General features: G+C 40.5%; 4 protein-coding genes across 15 annotated transcripts in view; 1 reads left to right on the forward strand and 3 right to left on the reverse strand.

The window, feature by feature from the left end:
* Positions 1-713: 713 nt before the first annotated feature.
* On the forward strand, positions 714-2,188 carry LOC137586566 (dTTP/UTP pyrophosphatase). Its single transcript, XM_068302656.1, has 3 exons — positions 714-1,100; positions 1,203-1,349; positions 1,773-2,188. Exons 1-3 carry the CDS (start codon positions 760-762, stop codon positions 1,918-1,920), a joined length of 636 nt encoding a protein of 211 aa, XP_068158757.1. The 5' UTR covers positions 714-759; the 3' UTR covers positions 1,921-2,188.
* A 373-nt stretch (positions 2,189-2,561) lies between these two features.
* Tsp29Fb (Tetraspanin 29Fb) lies at positions 2,562-5,155 on the reverse strand. The gene is made up of 5 exons (XM_068302355.1): positions 5,126-5,155; positions 4,910-5,026; positions 3,518-3,706; positions 3,284-3,454; positions 2,562-3,214 (listed from the first exon to the last, which is right to left on the reverse strand). The coding sequence occupies exons 2-5, from the start codon at positions 4,988-4,990 to the stop codon at positions 2,729-2,731; spliced, it is 927 nt and encodes a 308-aa protein (XP_068158456.1). The 5' UTR covers positions 4,991-5,026; positions 5,126-5,155; the 3' UTR covers positions 2,562-2,728.
* A 755-nt stretch (positions 5,156-5,910) lies between these two features.
* On the reverse strand, positions 5,911-9,592 carry Tsp29Fa (Tetraspanin 29Fa). Of its 2 annotated transcripts, none has more exons than XM_068292767.1 (4): positions 9,522-9,592; positions 8,183-8,272; positions 6,295-6,897; positions 5,911-6,228 (listed from the first exon to the last, which is right to left on the reverse strand). In XM_068292767.1, exons 2-4 carry the CDS (start codon positions 8,249-8,251, stop codon positions 6,154-6,156), a joined length of 747 nt encoding a protein of 248 aa, XP_068148868.1. In that variant the 5' UTR covers positions 8,252-8,272; positions 9,522-9,592; the 3' UTR covers positions 5,911-6,153. The 2 variants fall into 2 exon arrangements, with proteins under 2 accessions (XP_068148868.1, XP_068148943.1); XM_068292842.1 differs by lacking the exon at positions 9,522-9,592 and adding an exon at positions 8,348-8,493.
* A 273-nt stretch (positions 9,593-9,865) lies between these two features.
* Positions 9,866-19,041, reverse strand: part of LOC137579211 (serine-rich adhesin for platelets) — a 34,827-nt gene continuing 25,651 nt past the window's right edge. For 3 of the 11 annotated variants that reach the window (XM_068293031.1, XM_068293104.1, XM_068292954.1), the window contains exons 4-11: positions 17,974-18,305; positions 16,272-17,890; positions 16,008-16,076; positions 15,727-15,891; positions 13,959-14,623; positions 13,232-13,901; positions 13,070-13,141; positions 10,616-12,565 (exon numbers count right to left, since the gene is read on the reverse strand). In XM_068293031.1, coding sequence (XP_068149132.1) covers positions 11,718-12,565; positions 13,070-13,141; positions 13,232-13,901; positions 13,959-14,623; positions 15,727-15,891; positions 16,008-16,076; positions 16,272-17,890; positions 17,974-18,305 — 4,440 coding nt within the window. In that variant the 3' untranslated portion in view covers positions 10,616-11,717. The other 8 variants (XM_068293320.1, XM_068293573.1, XM_068293353.1 and 5 more) reach the window with 8 other exon arrangements.

Consider the following 19,041-nt stretch of genomic DNA (forward strand, 5'->3'; position numbering starts at 1 on the left):
ATAAGTTCAATATTTTGTACTATTTTAAATACTTACATTTTTCATAATTAAAGCCAATTGGCTAATTTTGTGTTGGTTCTCAGTCATCTATAAAAAAATGTTAATTAATTTTCATTTCATGCTTACGTTCCTTTTGTTGGGCAACTTTAAATGAGTTGCAAGTTTCGACTTTTAAATAATTTCATTAAATTCATTTATTTATTTTGAGCGAATAAATTATTCTTTAATGCCAAAACATATAAAATTCTAATACCCCATCTAAAACTAAATTATGTATAATTATAAATAAAAATACTAATTTACCAAACCCTTCCAATTTATTATTTGAAATGTTGCACAAAAATATGCAACTACTATTGCCCAAGGATCCAAACTTAACATTTCCAGTATGAATCCTTTGCACAACAGTTTTCAAAGATTGATGTCCATCTTTGATTGTAATCTCAAAGAAATGGGACTTTTTCCTCATTTATAGCTAGGAAATTCCCTTCCGAAGTTGCCACTTCGCTGCACTTTCTTTCCACATAATTTTTATGATAACCTACCTACCTTCAATTTTAAGTTTGTTTCAAATAAATAATTAAATAAACTATTCACTAAAAATATTAAAATATTGTCTAATTTCTTTTTAGTTCAAATTAGGCGTCTTTCAAATCAGCTGTTAGTTGCCCATATTTTATTGAGAGAACTCCCATCCCTATTCCTCAGCACATGGGCACAATTCACAGATGTTTTTGTTTTGCTCGCAATCAGATTGCAATGTTGGCGCCAATTAAGCATTTATTAAGTAACTACCGAATAGTTCTGGCCAGTGGGTCACCCCGTCGCCAGGAGTTGGTGCAAATGCTGGGACTCAATGCGGAACTATGTCCTTCCACATTCGAAGAGAACTTGAATTTGTCAGACTTCGGAGAATTTTCGGCGTACATTGAAGCCACTGCGTTAGGAAAGGCTGAGGAAGTTTTCAGCAGATTACAACATGGATCAACTGGAGATGAAAAGCAATTGATCGTCATAGCAGCCGATACTATGGTCACTCTGGGTGACGAAATCTACGGAAAGCCCAAAGATTCATCTGATGCTGTTAGAATGCTGACCAAGTAAGAGGTTACATTATACACACATACATACATATGTAACTACTTTTGGATGTACATACATACATATATGATAATGAAAAGATAATTACTCTCAATTTATAGCCTTTCTGGAACATGTAATCGAGTTTTCACCGGAGTTGTACTCAAACACTCGAAAGGAGTACGCAAATTTACGGATACAGCCGACGTTCACTTTGGACATTTGACGCAGGAGCAAATCAAAAGCTATGTGGATTCCGGCGATCCCTTGTAAGTGTATAAAAAAGATGGCAATGAGAGGTCGAAGTAAAGAAACTTCTAATATCCTTTCAATATTTACTGAACCAAAAAACTTTGCTTTTCCATTAAGATATGAATCTTTCCTTATAAAAGCCCAGCATTGAGAACCGGATCATTGTACAAAAAGGCTAAAAAATATTTTAATAGTGTTAGTTATGTGGTCAGACTATATGACCCTTCCGACAAAAGTTAACAAACTTGCGCTAAGGTTTTGCTGATTCTTAGGGCGTGGCACGAAATATTTTTGAAGCAACCTAAACTTCCCAAAAAATATTTATTTACAAATGATTTAATTATATTTAACGAAAACCATTTGATATAGTTCGGCTATGTTTTAGTCTTATAGTCATTTGAGAATTTGAAATTAATTCTTTTGTTCGCCTCTTTTTCCAGAGATAAAGCTGGAGCCTACGGTGTTCAAGGACCCGGTGGAGCGTTGATTCCTCGCATTGATGGTGATTTCTATTGTGTAATGGGCCTGCCGCTTCATCGGTTGTGCTGTGAATTGAATAAGCTCCTTCTCGAGGAACTTGCCAAATAAACTTAATGCTCTGCTCCTGTCATCGTAAAGAGAGAGAGAGAGAGGACCTAAGACACTGGCAAGAGCATGTGTCCTGCAATTTTGGTCAATAAGCAGCTGTCTTTAAAATTAACTTTAAAACGTTGTCGCCGCGAACACGAATTAGGAAACTTGTTAATTTCGAAAGCTTTAGAAGCTATAAAAATATTTGACTTATATGAACACATAAGCAATGTTATTAATATAGTTATATCTTGACTTAATTTAATAATTATTTCATTGAAAGCAAGGTGTATATTAATTCTTAAATGGATCAATTTAATATTTCGTAAGGTGACATTCACCCAAATGTGTTCTATGATTGCGAATACTGGAATAGTAACCACTTTCTGAGAGTCCATTCACCATTTCGCGACCTTTATATCACACCGACTACCTGGAGAAGAAGGAAAGGCACAACTGATTGTACTATGTCAGAATCTAGGGAAGATTGGATAAGGAATGGCCAAGGATGGCAAAAAATTACAACAAGCCAGGAAAATAGTTAATTTTAAACGGGCTAAAGATGTCGCAGTTTTACTATACTAAGTATTTACCGGAGCTCCCTTGTAATGTGATTGGAGAGAACTTCAGATGGAGTAGTAATGGATTTTTACAAGGACTTTGGCGGACAGTCCTTTGAACTCGGGACTGACGAACTTTTATTTTTGGGAACGCCTCGTCATAAGACGAATCGTTTGACTTTGGTTTAGTTAACAATAATTGAAAATCATTTATGTATATTAGTATTTATATAGTATGTAGAATGTATTATCGATCTGACCATCCACTAGTTGACACTGGGGCTTTGTGGCGTGTAGGTGTAGGGATCAGTAGTGCCCTGCTCGCTGTTGTCCAATTGCTGGTAGCCCGTCACCGCTGAATTCTGGGGGGGCACCATCTTTCCGCCAGAGATCAGGACTCCCAGGCTCTGCTGTAGCTGCCAGCGACGAGCCTCGCGGATGGACTTGTTCCGGCGCAGTGTTTTGGCCAACATAAAGGCGCAGAGGACGCCCAAGAGCTGGACAAACGCCACAGTTGTAGCTCCCGTGGCAATCAGCATGGCGCTCTGTGAAATGATAAAGTTCATTTTGCGGAAGCACCCATACTCAAAGGGCTGCAAGCACTTCAGTTCGTTCTCGTTCTCGAAATCCTCCGACAGACTGCCGCAGCAGGAAGTGGGCACCACGACATCATCCGAATCGGATGTTATATTCAAGTTGGGGCTATAGTACAGCTTCCAATCGTCGGGACTGCCAACACCGCAGCACTCCAACTGTGAGTGGAAACAATGCATCAATTAAATTGTCAAGATCTAAATTCGTCTCTCCATATGAAAACTTACACCAGATTGCATAAAGTCGACTCCAGTTGCCACATAGCTGTCTTTCTCATATTCCGACAAGGCCTGGTGCATGGTACGCATCAGCATTCCCTTCACCTGCGTCTGCATCACGAAAGCAGCAATTGCAGCTGAGACTTCCAAGATGAAGACTATGAACAGGCACACGCCGTACTGGAGTAGCAAAACACATTAAACACATCTGCCATCTCCTGGCCGATTCGTTCAAGGACTCACCAAATTAATAAGCATTACACTCTCCTTGATAGCTCCGTAAGCTCCCAAAACGGCCACTGCAATCAATATAAAACCAATGGCTATCACCAAAGCTGGCGGAGATGAGAAGTGGCCATCAATAAAAAGGCTAAAGTCTCCGAAAATGGTTTGAATGGTGGTTCCGACCATGATCAGCAAGATGGCTGTCAGCTGAAAATAAAACATTCATCAATCAAAATCATATTGGAAACATTTACTGAGATGTCTCTTGATAATCAGTTCCCTACTAAGATCAAGTGAGAAAGATACACACAAAGAACATAATCGAGTTGCCTATTGTTGTGAGCGAGATGGACTTTGATTGCCACAACAGTGTAAAAGATACAGATAATTTTTGGAGTCTTATGTCGCATTTATGGAGCAATGGATATATCCAAACTCCGATGTAGTTTAGCATTTTCAATCACTGGGCGCGGATCCATGGGGATGGTTCAAACGGTCCTGACCCCGGTGCAAACAAGGCCTTTTAAAACAAATCGTAAACCTGACAAGTTTGTATAGTTTTATCATTTGTAATTTTTCACACTAAAATGGCTTAATATGATCTTGTATTGTTAGCCACTTCTCGACGGAACTTTATCCAACATTTATATCCTATCTTAAGATATTCAGGTTATTTAAGATTCCTATTGCAAGCCTAGTTATATGGAAGGAAAATGTCATAGATTCAACTCGCTGGATAAAAGAAATCTTTCTAATTTGGCTCTGTTTGGATTCTGATTTCAATTTTCCTGTACAAACTATGAAATATAGGAATTTTGTTTCTTGTGAGTAGGTTTTGGATATTGTAAGTGTTATCTTATCCATGTGCGTCATACCTAGATAAAATATATAGTGACAGGGCTAGAAAAGTAGAGAACGGAATAGCAAAGTGAAAACAGAAGTGTGAGATATCGGGAATATACCCTATTTCCAGAGGTATTTAGCTCATTTAGATGTGGTTATAATATAGGATAGAAAATTCAGACTTGGGTCATGCCAGTTCTCTCGATTTGTCGACAACGACGACGAAATTCTTAATTATCTCAAGTGTTCTAGCTAAAGTTTATTTGTTTTTAAACGCAAACAAGACTAGAAAATATAGAAAATTGGGTTTGTTTCTTTATCATTGCTCTTGACACGATTCATTCTCTCCCTATGACGCTCTCTTGTTTGCAATTCTCTTAAATTCTGCATCTATGTACATATGTGAATCACATAGAACAGAAAGGAAAACTGATAATGAAACTGATAAGACGAACTGAAAACTGTTATAAAATCCAAAATGGCGATCTTTTGTGATTCATAGATGAGCAGGAGCTTTGCATTACTTTCAATAGTGGAAACGTTTTCAAAAACTCATTAGAAACTTACCGCAAACATAAAGCTCACTATGATGAGCATATATTTGGCACATCGCATGCCGGAATTCAGTTGTAAATCCCGATTAGCCATATTTCGTTTTCTAATACTTTGTTGTTCTCTGTCTGCCTGCAATTTGTAAGAGTTAATAACAGTTTGTATGAGCCAAGTACATATACAGTATATAGTATTTTTTTTTATCGTCACCGTCACAACTGTGAAACGTACTTTAACTTTTGCTAGTCACACGTACACTGAGCGGCCAAAACTCAAAATGTGGGCCGAAGCAAAGTGGTTAATGAAATCGGCTCTCGGCCAATATTGAGTCTCCATCTCCCTCTCTTTGTTGTACTCTGACTACGGACGGTTTCTCTCTGCAATTCCTATATTCGCCTTGGGCAATGTTTCAAGTAGCGCTTATCAGGGCGCATTCGTTTATTATTTCCAGCTAGATAAGATATATTGATAAGATTACCCGGGAGAATGAGAGAGAGAGAGAGACAGTGAACGGTTTACAATTTCATTAGATTTAGCAATAAAAATGCTATAATTGATACATATTCGAATATTTATTGAGATTCGGATAGAGTACTGGGAATTATCCTCTTAATTATAGCTTCACATATTTCCAACTGCCTCATTGCCTTACACTTTTCAAGTTCAAATTCAAGGCTATTCATTCTAGTACATTATCGATTTCAAACCACTTTTAAGTGAGTCAGACAGAAAGTTTTATCGATTTTATAATCGCACTGCATATACTCACACCCACACCCAGTGAATAGTTTAAATTATTCATAGGCAAACACATGAGCTAGGGCTATTTGAGTAGTTAGTTGGCCGACTGCCCTGCTCTTTAGTATGTCATCAAATCGGATAGAACGTATGTCTATATGAATGTGTCATTTCAAATGCAATTGAATTGGACTTAATGATTCTGTTTTAGTAAGACTTATTTATAATTAAGATTATAATTTATCAGTAAATAGAACCCTTATGCTTAGAAACTCATATTTTTGTGGTTTTAGATCTAAAATTTCTTTATTAAATAAATATTATTTGATATTTTTGGTATACAGGTGTAATTAAGCCAAAAGGAAGCTACAAGCAAAGCGAATCGAAATCTAAGCGTTGACCTTATAAACAGCCGAAACTAATGGCTTTTAAAGCATTTGATCCGTAACCCCATGCAAGAGGAGAAATCTCTCTTATTCTGTCTTTAGTTAGTTGTTTAGATCGTTGATGCAGCTCCCCCTCTATGGGAATCCTGTGATGCCATTGCGGATCTTGATCTCACGTGCCACCCAGCAGGCAAAGATGACGCCAAAGAACTGTTGTCACAAAAACAAAAGGTGTCAGAAAACGTTGAAAAATCAAAAGACAGAATATACTCTCACCTGGAGCACAGCAATTACAACGCCAGCGGCTCCCAGGCTCACTGCGTGGGCTGCAATGTAGTTGGAGAAGCCGGTTAGGCAGCCATCTGAATGGCGATCGATGATACTTTCAGTGGTGTTTAGACAGGAGAAGGTGCCAATGGCTCCGACTGGCACATTGCAGCAGGACAGGGGCAATGATGTGTTGTCAAATAGATTGGACCAATCAGAAAAGTTTGTTACACCGCAGCAGTCAAAGTTCCGCTGTACATCGTCCCATAACTTTGTGGTGGGATTCTGATTCAATTCGTTGTATTCACTTAGCGAATTTGTGAGCGACGTTTTAATCAAGTTCTCGGCATCGTTTCGCAAGACATAACCGCTAATGCCGGCGGCCAGTTCCAAGATGAAAATGATTGCCAGCATCACCGAGAAACTGAGGACCAGGCAATAGTTCTCCTTCAGAGCACCCCAGCAGCCAAAGAATGTGATCACAATGATGAAGGAACCGATCACAATCAGGAATGTGGGTATGGAGAAGAATTTGCCGGCCAAAAAGAGCTCATAGCCGGTGTAAACGGATCCCACACCGGCACCCACAGCTATCAATATAATTCCAGTAATCTGTTGAATCGGAAACACAAAAATGTTATATATGTACATAAATAGCCTTCGCAATGTTTATCAATTTTATATATAATCTAGCATAAAGACCTGCCCTTCAAAGGGTTTTGATTAATTATATATAAGTATTCGGACAAAACCTACTCCATTATATCAATTTCCAGACTATTGTGACAGCATTTCCTTTTGCCCGATAAGATATAGATAGAAATGTCAAAGGTGGGTAAAAAGAATGTTAACTCATGTTTGTATTCCCTTTCGTGGGGTATATAGATATTTGCGACATGAAGAATATTTATATTCTTGATCAATATCCCTAGCCGATTCCGTATGGATCAGAGTGTCATTCTCCGTCAGTGTAAAAGCTTTTAATATAGAACTTGGTAGTTAAGTTTCTAATAAGAGTTTATAAGATTTTCCAATCCCAACACTAAAAACATATAGAGGAATAGGAACGATCGGTCGTAAAATCCGGGGATACAACTTTTTTGCTTCTTAATTTTAAAGACCTTAGAACTTTTAAAAAAGTTTTATATCAGGGTGAGAAAAGCTTTCATTCATTAGAACAGAATGAGGTATAACTCTTGATGACTTTAAGGGTATACAAATTCGGCATAAATAACCGTTAAAGCTACAGAAAATTTGGAGGTCCTGTATGTATGGATCGTCGATGGATCGAACCAGTTTATCATTTAGCTTCGATGGATTCATAGATCAATAACTCGGTTGCTCAGTAACAAGATCCTTTGACCAACTTGGTTGTTTTCGAAATGATTATCATTACTACTACTATAGCTACTATATAATATAACTAACTACTATAACTAATATAACTATATAATATAATAATCTCTAATTCGGAGAATTTGTTCAATTTTAGCGCTTTTTATACTTCTTGATCAAATGATTCTACTTTCTCCAGATGTACTCTAAAAAGGAATTCGACTTTGATTTGGGAGTTTTATGATAGTTTTGTCTGAACATTTGTATCTTCCCATATGATTGTAACGTCTTTCATTTGAAAGGATAAAGGTTTTTATTTTGAAGCCAACTTAATTTGAAATATTCTTTGTAGTATGTCGAATATATTTTCTTTCTGTTTTCAATAAATGTGTTTGACAATTGGACTGTGATTCCCCTAGCCATTTAATCTGGTTTATCTTATCGGAACATAAGTCTCTAGTCCCGATCAATCTAACCCAAAACCACTTGACTAACTTTCCCCACCACTAATGCATCGATGAGTCACCTCTCCATCAGTTAATGGCTCTTTCGTGTTACTTACCAGAAATATTAAATTAAATCCAAATAGCGTGTATCTAACCGCATTGGCGCTGCCCGTTAGTAGCGACATGTTTTGTGTTTGAAGTTATATCTGCGGATCGAGAGAAGCACAACATATAGTAAATGAAATGGAGTTGGAATAATGAACTGTTCGTTGCTCTCCTACCAACTTGTTGGGTATTTGTTTTATATTCGGAGAGGCACAACCGCTGCGAATTAATTTCAAAGCTATACTAATATAAAAATCGTTGCAGAGGAGGCCGAAACACACCAATATAATTCCGCCTTTTGTGTTTTTGGTGCGTTTCTAATCAAGGAATCTTATCGGCAACCAAATGATATGGCAAAGTGGTTCGGCCTTTTGTCTAAGCCAAATGTGGTCAGCCACCTAGCAGTCAGTGTTGCTGTTGTTGTCCGCCATTTTAGACAAGATAAACGCATTTTAGCCGAGATAAGATAAAGAGCGAACCAAACCAAAGCCAAGTAATTTATTTGGCCAAGAAAAATATTTTGTTATTGATGTATTTATTATATATAGAAAACATACCTACTGTAGCACATTTCGACACTAATTGAAACTAGAACTTTAATCGAACCTATTTGGTTTACAAACTCGACTTGGGTTCATATAGAGGCTCTAATCTCACAGATTTAACCTTATTTCTCAGAATGGAAACATTCGAATTTCACCTCTTTCCTACGAGAGTCACTCTGTAATTAGCCTATTGCAAAAATGATGCTCAATTAGCAATATGATTATGATGTACACATACATATACATACATATACTCGAGATGATATTACATCAATAATCTGATACGTAAAATAAATGGCTTTTCATTTAGTTCTTATCTGGGACACTTGAATCCATTTGGGGCATAATGTGACAGGTTTCACCCGCCCTTTGGCTGACAGCTATTGAAATTATGTCAAAATTGTTTTACAAATTGAGTGATAAGAAAGTGAACCGATCTTTTGGCTGGCACAAAAGCTGCGTAATTATTTCCCAATGTGAATCATTTTGGGGCCAACTACGCAAATGTTTTGCCTTATCATAAATGCAATATGAGTCTAAACACCTGTACATGATCGTAGATTCTAAAAGACCTCCTCGGCTTATCAGATATACAAACGTATGTCTTAGGATGACTCATATGACTCCGACCGCTTGTCTCTGTGTGTGTCACAACAACTTTGAGTAATGATTTCAATACCAATAATGATTAATGACACTTTCAACTTTAATACGTATTTTCAGTGTTTTCATTCGTTGAATATACTTGATATTCACTATCCGATTACCAACTGGAGCATCCGAAAGTTGCCCTTTATCTACTCACATCTCACAAGGTGGACAGTAAATAATTGTAGACTCGCGTTGGTAACGATGGTTGGACAACAACTGAGCCTCGTTGACGTTGCCCGTTCTCACTATCTACTCGAACACACGGACCTACCTACATATACATATGAAAACTTCCACATATATACTACTCGCCACACACAGATACTAGCACATACTATTTGCGAGTGGGTCGATGTGTGAGTGTGCGATAAAAGATACTTGCACGATTCGTTGAAAATTTACCACTTGCTCGATATAACCTATGCGAAATAGTTTAAAAGCTGCAAAAAGCTTCAACTATCAACTAGATGGAATGACAATGGGGTCACCATTGGCAAATGCATTTCAAAAACTTCATTTTTTATTAAATAAAAATTGTTTAAAATCCGAATACAGTGCAAAATACATACAAAAACTTCGTATATATGTAGTTGTTTCAACTTCTTTTAACTAAATGCTAATCGAGAATATATATGAGTATCATTTGTTATTACAAAAACATTTTTAGTACATTTTTGGGGGCGTGTAGGTTTGTGTGTGTGTGTTGTGGTATCATATTTAGTTATAATACTTGAAATTTTGAAAATGAATGGAAATATGAAGAGAGGAACTGCCATTGAGAACGCACGCAATTAAGGAAATATATGTATAATAATAGTAGATAATAAAATATTAAATAAGCAGTGTTAGTAAGTCATGTGAGACATTCATTTTTCTTCAACTTAAGTAATTTTTGGCAACATTTCAAAAATTACCAAAGTCCCGCATTTGAATGTACACAAGTGTTTAAAAGGGAGAGGGGACGAATTCGTAAATATGTATTAGTAGGCAATAATATTATTTCTTAATGTTATGTTTCAGTAGTTTCGTTGATTCGTCTTTCACATTATTTCCTATCCTTGCCATGCCGATCGCGTTGCTGTTTGCTGGCCGCTATGGTCGTCGTGGTCAGACTATGGACATGGTGATGCTGATGCTCCGGATGATGACTCTGGCCTGCATGGCCGGTGCGATGTTTGCTGCTGCTCTGCTGCTGATGATGCGGATGATGGTGATGTCCATTCAGTGTGCTTTTACCGTGTCTGCAGGGGTGAGTAAAATGAAAAACAATGTTATTAACAAGACAGGGGGAATCCTTTTTCACATTCGAGTTATTCTCTAGTTTTTCTTTTTTGTTGTTGTTTAATTCCTTAGGATATCTATATATGTATACCACACACAATTGCTACTACTTGCAACACTACGTTGTATCAATATGTCTACGAGGAGTACGAGTACGGCTTTTAGTGTGTATCTGGGTTCATACGGAAAATAGAAAATAGAGGCGATGTTGATGTTGATGTTGAATTTCAATTTCAATGATGATTTTTTGTTTGCTTCTTGATTTCTCAGCAACATGTTCATAGTCAGTGTTTAAGAGTTCACAGAAATTACAATCAAAGGTCCCTTTTAATAGAGCCAGAGTGCAAAGTACATGAGATTAGTGAGAGGAATTTCAGCATTGTTATCGTTTAATATTTAATCATGCAAGGAATTGGTTAAATAAACTGTTAATTTTCATCCAAGGCCACCTCACTCAAGTTAATATTAACATTAATTTGTTAATTTCAAACTTTTAATTTCACAATTTTGGTTTTTTAGTTTCTTCAAGGTAAGGACAGGACTAATCTAGTTATGGTAAGATTTAGTCTACTTAAGTGTTTGAAGGGAAAGAAATTAGTTTTGTATAGTTAGAAATTTGTTTTCCCTTATCCAGATGTCATGCAAAATACGTGGTGTTTATAAAAATTTGGATAAAGTTCGCTTACGCTGTCGAAAGTAAAAACAGAACCACAAACAATTTCAAGAAGTTCATTCTTTTGTGTGTATAAGTTTTGCCTTGGCCGAGTAAATGTGCTCCAAGAAATCAACAACCAAAACATAGTTGGATAAAATAATAAGTATCTCTTAAATCGGGATTAGTAATAGGCAAATGGTGAAGGAACACAACCCTTAGGGGTTAGCAAACGGTTCGTTGTGCATCGTTTTGGTGTCGTTTTTCGATGGGGTCGAAAAGGTTTGATTGGCGGTGAAATGGGTGGGGGTTTGGGTAAGTGAAATATTTTGCGTGCATAGTAAACTAGTGTGAGATCTTTGCCATCGGTTCTTAAACTTGTATTTGGTTTCTAAGTGTGCGGGACTCCAGCGCTGACTATGAACATGTGCAGATGCCAAAGGGCTGATGGGTGGAGACAGTGCTGCGCACTTGCCGCATACGCAGACGCTTGGGCCACCGCCTCCCGGGGACCACTGTTTTGGGGCCGCCAAATAGTTGAGCATGCTCGTTGCTGAGATTGTTCTGATATGGCCGGAGCTTTGATATGGATAGCTTTTTGCCTGCAGTTGCCGGAGTGGCCAAAGTGGAATATAGCAAGTAATTGTCATAGACATGACTAACGCTGGAATTGCGCTTGGCTGGCAGATATGGTAGGAAGGCAAAACTTGAACTGGTCGACTGGGTGGCCTTTAGAGAGGGCTTTCGCCGGGCCAAGCTGCGACAGCGCAAAGTGGATTGATTCGAATAACTGGGTGGGATCATTTCAAGCTTTGTGCGATGCTCGTAGGCTTGGGGGGGGGGTGGTTTGGAAGCTGTCACAGGCAACTGCAGGGGAGTGACTCTTTGTATGGGCAGTGGGATTAGAGAAGCATTTTTGCGTTTGCGGCGTGGCGGCGGTTGCGGTATTTCCTCGTACACGCAGTCGGCTTCGGCATCGATCTCGTTCTCCTTCTCGGTGGTTTGTGTATTGGCTAAATTCGTTACGTATACGTACGTCAGTTCGTTGTGCGCTGTTGGTGCTGTTGTTGTTGTAGTTGTTGGTGTCGATGATACTTTGTGCGATGTGGATTTCGAGTTCGATGTGGTGGACTTTTTGTGTGCCGAAGATGTTGTTGTTGTTGTTGTGTCGTGGCTGCCGCGACTCGATCTACTCTTAATTGGCCTGCTGGCGCTTTCGCGTTTCGTTAACTGCTCCTCAGTGTGCCTAGAGCGACTGGAGTGACCTGCAGATGGAACGTGAATCGCATAAGTTTCAATCTATATAGGCATAATTCAATGTTAACAAAAAAAACTATCAATTTATGACGTAAGACATCTGTTAGCTATCGATATTTAGTTCAACTATGTGAGAAGTGCTCAAGGAGTAAAGTGTAATGGGGAATGAAACTTGTTTTGCTTAAAGCCGGGAGTAGACCAGAGGCCAGACCAAACATATTATTCGCATTTACTAAGCTGATCGTTGCCTTGTCGATCTATAAGTAATTTTATAGAAATAGTATATCTTATAAATTCTATCTAGAACTGTGTGATGAACTAGATTTTAATACAAATTTCATTCCCCTATCAATATTTATTGGGAACAATTATGTTTCTCGTGAGTTTGTGTGTGTGAAATTGGAACAGTTCGTGTGCCTAAGCAGACTGTGTAATCGATCATAGGATCTATCACGGTATCTACTCGATAAAGTGCAGTTTAGTTCATTGGACTCTGATAACTTTTGCTCTACCGAACCTAAAGCGTTTATGTAGTCTGTGGGGCTGTGTGGCACCCATTAAGAGTAAGCCCAAAACAAGTAATTCTGCAAGAAGATTTGATTAAAAACCATCCATCTTAGCAATTCTTCTGTTTTCTACAATGTCAAATAATTAGGATCTCATGGAATACTTACCACGCGATCGCGTCAATTCCTCTCGATGCTTTTCGCTAGAGACTCGTGTGCGTTCACGTTCACGTTCCCGATCACTGATTCGCTGGCTACTCGAGCGCAGACGATGTTCATCAGAAACACGTGAAGAACGCATTAGACGGACGGATGAGCTGTTCTTACCCTCACCGGAATGTTCTTGCTCTCCGCTGCGGTGTCGACTATGATGATGAATTCGCCTTGTCGATTCTGGAAGTGCGCTGGCACTAGATTTCTGCTTACTACTGTGTCTAGATCGATTCTCCGTGACATGATCGTGTCGCGATTTCTCACGCTTTGGGGTGCGCATGCGCAAACGCTCTACCCGCTGCTTGCTTGATTGATCATCCGAGGAAGCACCGCCCTGAGTCATGGACTCTCGAGAACTCGAGCGGGACCGGGCACGGGGACAGCACTCAATTGAGGATTGGGAGGAGCTGCGTGCTCGTGGTGTAGGCGAGGGTGTGGATTGCCGTGAATTACGACGTGCCTCCGAGGCGAAGGTGCCACGAGTTACACTTGAGGAATGTTGTCGCTCTGAATTATAGATTTTTACCTTTTCGTCGATGGTTTCGAGGGGCTTGCCTTGACGACGCTGCAAGGAGCAGGATCGTCGCCGTCGCTGATCCTTGATGGCAGCCTCGTCAGAAAGGGCCTATAAGAAGAGTGATTTAAAAGTTCCCTCCGATAAAGCATAAATGATATAACTTACCTTCATAGTTTGATCAGCGTTGTGTGTCATTTCACTAAGGATTTGGGCATCACGCTGCAAGTCAGACTTGCGCTCATAGCTGTTACTAGGCGACGCAGGCTTTACCCTAAAAGTAGTGGTCAATTCGTTCGCAATGTTCTCATAACAATGCTCTTGTTCTCCATCATTTTCGTCGTCATCATCTAGAATGTTACTATCGTGATTGTCGTTATCGTTGGCCCCCTGTGGGCTATGTCTTAATAAATCGGGTCGGTCGTTCAGCAACTGCCACTTTGTTGTGGTCGTAGTGGAGACGTCGTCACTTTGGCTCACTCTGCTCCGCGAGGGCAACGATCTTCTGGGATTCGTGTGGGCACTGGAAGTTGAAAGCACTTTCTGTTGCTGTTGTTGCTGAACTCCAAAATAGGAGAGCTCGTGTTCCCGCAGCTTGCGGGCCCCTCTTGCCTCTTTGACAATCTTGAGGGACTCACTGCCGGACTCGTCGTTATTTTCGGTTGTCTGGGAATGATTTTGAGTTTGAGGTTGTGGCTGAGGTTGAATGAACAGGGTCCGCGGCTTGGCCACAGGCACCAGTTGGCCTATGCGTAGTGTAGGCGGAGTGACCTTGGGCATCTCCACTCGTGGCGAGTGCAGAGCAATGTTCATAACATTGGACTTGGGAAGATCTGCAAGTGATAGAAATCGAGGAAAAATTGTTAAAGTAAGTAGTCAACTTTTGTTGGTTTGCCTGCCTCATTGATAAACTCCTCTACATTAACCCCCATCCCTCCTTTTGAAAATCCTGTTATTGTGTTACCTGCTCGCTGAAGCATTTGACCTTGAGCCTCTACTTTCCAAACGGTTCGTTTGGCTTTCAACCGACTCCAGCTGTTCGAATACTCTGTGCCATTAATGAGATTGACGTCCTCGCTGTGATATGGCGGAGGTGGTTCTGGCGATGAACTCGACTGGGTACCACCGCCACTGTCGATATCGCGAAAGTATCGCTTTACTTCCTCATCCGCGCTATCCTCGTCCTGTTGGTCGGCTGCATCATAGAGTCGCCGCAGCTGCGTTAGCTGCTGACTGACAGGTATTTGAGTATTGCCTAGGAGCTTTAGACGCGGCGGTGTCAATGGAGTTCGTGGCAGTGAATCATACAAAGCGCTGCCAAACAAATCACTGCTGGCTATGGAGGTAGTCGATGTTCGCCGGGATGATAATGATGAAGTTGTTCTAGTATCCTCCTGATAACTGTGCGAGCGAATCATTGGCCGAGGCACTAGTATCGTGGGTTGAATCAATGCGGACTCGATTGAGGCTATGCTCAGACGACGCATGGCCTCATCGAATTCGCTTGCTGATCGCATGGTTTTCATTATCAATGATGTGGACTTCAAGCCCTCGTCCAGTATGCGCTGATGGGTGCGTAAATCTTCAAGCATTAGATCCTGGACACTGGGCCGGCGACGATGGGCCTCTTGTCGATGTCCTGTGAGAGGGGTAAATGTGCGGAAATTGTTTGGTGTTGGTGTTTGTTGAATGGATTGCATTTGGATTTAGTGGCCGGTTAGAAAGTGATCAGAGTTAGGTGTACATATAGTTAGTAATCGAGAGTAGAAGCAGCAGCACAGCAGCAAATTGATCATGCGCATACAATTGAGCAGAGAGTTCAAGTCAAAGTAGAGGAGTCTAAATAAGTCTACAGGCATACCCACAACTAAGTCAAACTAATAGATATTAATATACCCTCATTGGGTATAATTAGAAAAAAACGACATTAACCAACCTGAATCGTTTTGGCAGTTGTCTTCTGCGCCCAAGCTGACATTTATCTTGGTAGAGTATCCATTGCCAGCTGGTGAGCTCTGCTGTTGATCGTGTTGCCGCTGTTCCACTATGCGTATACGTTCAGCCACCGATTTGGTTGTAATTGGCGATTCGCCAACTGTTGCTATAAATCAAACAAAGAAAATAAAAACTCTTTTCAGATCTTTTCTACAGCGGAAGACAATGATGCTTACAAATATTCATAATTTGTATTATTCATTTCATGAAAATGAAACTTACTATTGAAAATAAAACTCATTTTATTTATCCTTGTATCCTTATGATCCTTCTTTGTTTTATTGCATATTCCTGAAGAAGGTTGATAAAGATACAGGGACATGTTTTTAAAAATTCTAACTCAAAATGTTTTCTGATTCCCTGGTTTGGATTACTTTGATACAAAATTAACAATCTTCATTAGAGAAGACTGGATTTTGGCGTGGATCTTGTAAAGGATTTTCTATCGCTTGTTCTTCTTAGAGAATCATTCTGTCGTACACTCACCACTTTCCTTGCCTGCGGGACTTTCTCGGTCACTTTTAATCGATGGTGGAACACTCCAAAGAACATCCGCACTTTCAATATTTTCCCCCAAATGATAGGGTCTCGGTTTAACTGGCTTATTCTTTAAAATTCCACGTATATTGGCCAACTCATCGGTTTCGTTGTCCGTGGTGTCCACTCCACTGGTCGAGGTGTAACTATTTCTTGAGGTGGACTCCATTTGACTAAAGCGCCCCGTCTCCAACGCAATCGGTTTCGGTATAGTCACAGTGACTTGTGTGCTATTGTTACTCGGTTGGTTGCTAACTACCTCTGGTGGTTCCATTAAGGTAGCTCTGTAAGCCACAGTGCTAGTGACTATTGTCTTGCGACGCTGTGAATCATCACCAAAGTGGGTAACTACATCGGTGCCGCTTGTGTTGCTTGGACTGGCACTGGCTGCCTTCACCAGACTCTGTAGTGGACCACTCGCAGTGCGTCGACGTCGGCGAAAGTTTTGTGTTGGCGGTGGTTTACCATCTGTTTCCACTATATTCACTCGTCCCGATTCGGCCGCGAAATGCACTTCAGTCTTGCAGAATTCCACACGCTTTTGCGCACTGTTGCGCTGAAGATGACTGGTAGAGGAGGTGCTGCTACTTGTGATATTCTCACCGTTTACATGGACCTGTGAGGTTTTGCGAATATCCCGCCAAGTTTCCTCGACGGCAATTGAATGGCGTTTGCTTAGTTCGCCTTCACTCGACTGGGGGCTCCCTGGTTTCAATTGGCGACTAAAATGTATAATGGTGCCACTGCTGTTACCATTGTTAACGGCAGAAGCAGCACGCTCTCGCTCCCTCTCAGTGGGCGACCAGTTGCCCAGTTGTTCACCTGAGCGGCCTAGCCCGGAATCTGTGGACGCATCCACACGGAAAATGCTTTTATCCTCTGGCGGTGCCATCTTCTCAAAACCATATGATTTCCGACGCAAATGCCATTCACTCGAATTGGTGTCTTTTTGACGCTGTCGTGACTCCAAACTATGTGTGTTATGTGCGACCGGGCGGAAAGCGGATGATTGCGGTTGTATATCCTCTTTCGATTGCTTCCTGGCCTGATATGCTAGGAAGTCCTCTTTGTACAAACTCTCGTCCGAGAGCTTCTTAAGCTTGCCGCGAATTTCTTGAAGAGATTCGGCTGTCAGAAATGTGTTTCTCTTGGCAACTGTTGGCTTTGGAGTGGCACTGTTCAAAATAGTGTCCAGGGCAGCTAGATCCACGTGATTGTTTCGCATGGCCGTGTGCAGGCGTCGTCTGTTCTCCAATTCTGCCCGCATGCGTGCCACACTTACCGAATTGCTGGGCAAGTCCAAGGGCCGCGACCTCACGGCTGGTGTTGGGGTCTTATAGTGGTCCTGCGATTGAAACGATCGCCGCAGCTTACTCACACGACGCCACTCTCCGGGATGTTCCTCGTTTTCGATGTCGTTGTCGTTGTTGCTGCGACGGTCCCACTCGTTGCTGAGATCATCTGTGGAAATGGAACGAGAACGCTGGAGCGATGTTGCGATCGGTGTCAATGGTGGGGCATAGACAGACTGTGACACCTGCTGGCGACGCTGGTGTCTCGCACTGAGCCTGCAGCAAATTGAAACGAAGTGTCGCCGTTAGCCAAATAATTGAAATGAAATATTTTGCCGAATTTCAATTTGCTCACTTACCGCAAATCATCGTCTGCCTCGTTGCCGTTCTCATGCCGGAAACTTTCCAAATCACGACGACGTTGCGTTGGCGTGCCAACAACTACGTCAGCTCCAGCTTCAGCTGCTGGAACACCCACACGCCTGTTGCTCTGACCATATAAGTCAGCTTGCTTGGGCCAAGCCGATGATGATGCTGATGCTGATGCCGGTTCAACAATTGCATGTAGGCTTATTTTACCCGCACTTCTGTGGGTGTTGGCCGCCGTCGTCAACATCGTTGCTGCTGTTGCTGTTGCAGTTGTTAAATTTGAATTGTTGCTGCTTTGACTGGAAATACTCGAACTGCTTTTCTGTAAATGGCAAACAAAACAGACAAAAATGAGCGCCTTATAGCCAGTGATCGTGAGTGAGGGTGTTTTTATTCTGATTGTTGGTACATTTATAGTGGGTGCTTGACAGGAACTGCTTAAGGAAGTCAACACTGGAGCAAAGTCGACTATAAGTTCAAGAGGAAAATATCAACTTAAGCCTAATGGATTTCCGCATTATAAGCGAATAATTGTCGCTCCTTAAATCTAGTTATTTTAAACAAAAACAAACATATATGTAAAACATATTGCTTTATGGATAAATCATTATTATTATAAAAGTCTAATCAAAGTAGCCTTAATTTAATTTATTAAAATATTGATATTTCATTTTGTTCGTTGAGTATTTGAGTTAAAACTCTTGATTAGGATTCAATCTACTTTCCCGCAGGGAGATTTAAATCATAAATCACTAGCTCTGATTTGAAATGGGTTCGAAAATAACAAGGTACTGTTCGAATTATGGGTTCTTGAATCATTTTGGGTGTTTCCCAGTGCTTAAATGAATCATTTTTTTTGAAGTGCTAAACAAATTCATTTTCTGCGCTCGCAAAAAAAAAAGAAAAGAAAATACGAACAAAAACATACCAAAACTTAAAGAAATTTTTGAATTTAAGATTGATGGACAACGAGCAGCAGTTGTTTGCTAGTGGGCGTTGAGGTTGTCTCTTTTCTGTTCCTTTCACACCAACTCCCAGACCGACACCTCCACTTCCAT

This window comes from Drosophila tropicalis, unplaced genomic scaffold, assembly GCF_018151085.1.
Source record: "Drosophila tropicalis isolate 14030-0801.00 unplaced genomic scaffold, ASM1815108v1 contig_1009, whole genome shotgun sequence".
Taxonomy (NCBI): domain Eukaryota; kingdom Metazoa; phylum Arthropoda; class Insecta; order Diptera; family Drosophilidae; genus Drosophila; species Drosophila tropicalis.

Coding starts and splice junctions, on each gene's coding strand:
- LOC137586566 (XM_068302656.1), top strand. CDS start 760: ATGTTGGCGCCAATTAAGCATTTATTAAGTAACTACCGAATAGTTCTG. Junction 1,101..1,202: donor GCTGTTAGAATGCTGACCAA/GTAAGAGGTTAC, acceptor CTCAATTTATAG/CCTTTCTGGAACATGTAATC. Junction 1,350..1,772: donor GTGGATTCCGGCGATCCCTT/GTAAGTGTATAA, acceptor CTCTTTTTCCAG/AGATAAAGCTGGAGCCTACG.
- Tsp29Fb (XM_068302355.1), bottom strand. CDS start 4,990: ATGGCTAATCGGGATTTACAACTGAATTCCGGCATGCGATGTGCCAAA. Junction 3,455..3,517: donor GTGTAATGCTTATTAATTTG/GTGAGTCCTTGA, acceptor TTGCTACTCCAG/TACGGCGTGTGCCTGTTCAT. Junction 3,215..3,283: donor TCGACTTTATGCAATCTGGT/GTAAGTTTTCAT, acceptor TTCCACTCACAG/TTGGAGTGCTGCGGTGTTGG.
- Tsp29Fa (XM_068292767.1), bottom strand. CDS start 8,251: ATGTCGCTACTAACGGGCAGCGCCAATGCGGTTAGATACACGCTATTT. Junction 6,898..8,182: donor GATTTAATTTAATATTTCTG/GTAAGTAACACG, acceptor CCGATTCAACAG/ATTACTGGAATTATATTGAT. Junction 6,229..6,294: donor TTGTAATTGCTGTGCTCCAG/GTGAGAGTATAT, acceptor TTGTGACAACAG/TTCTTTGGCGTCATCTTTGC.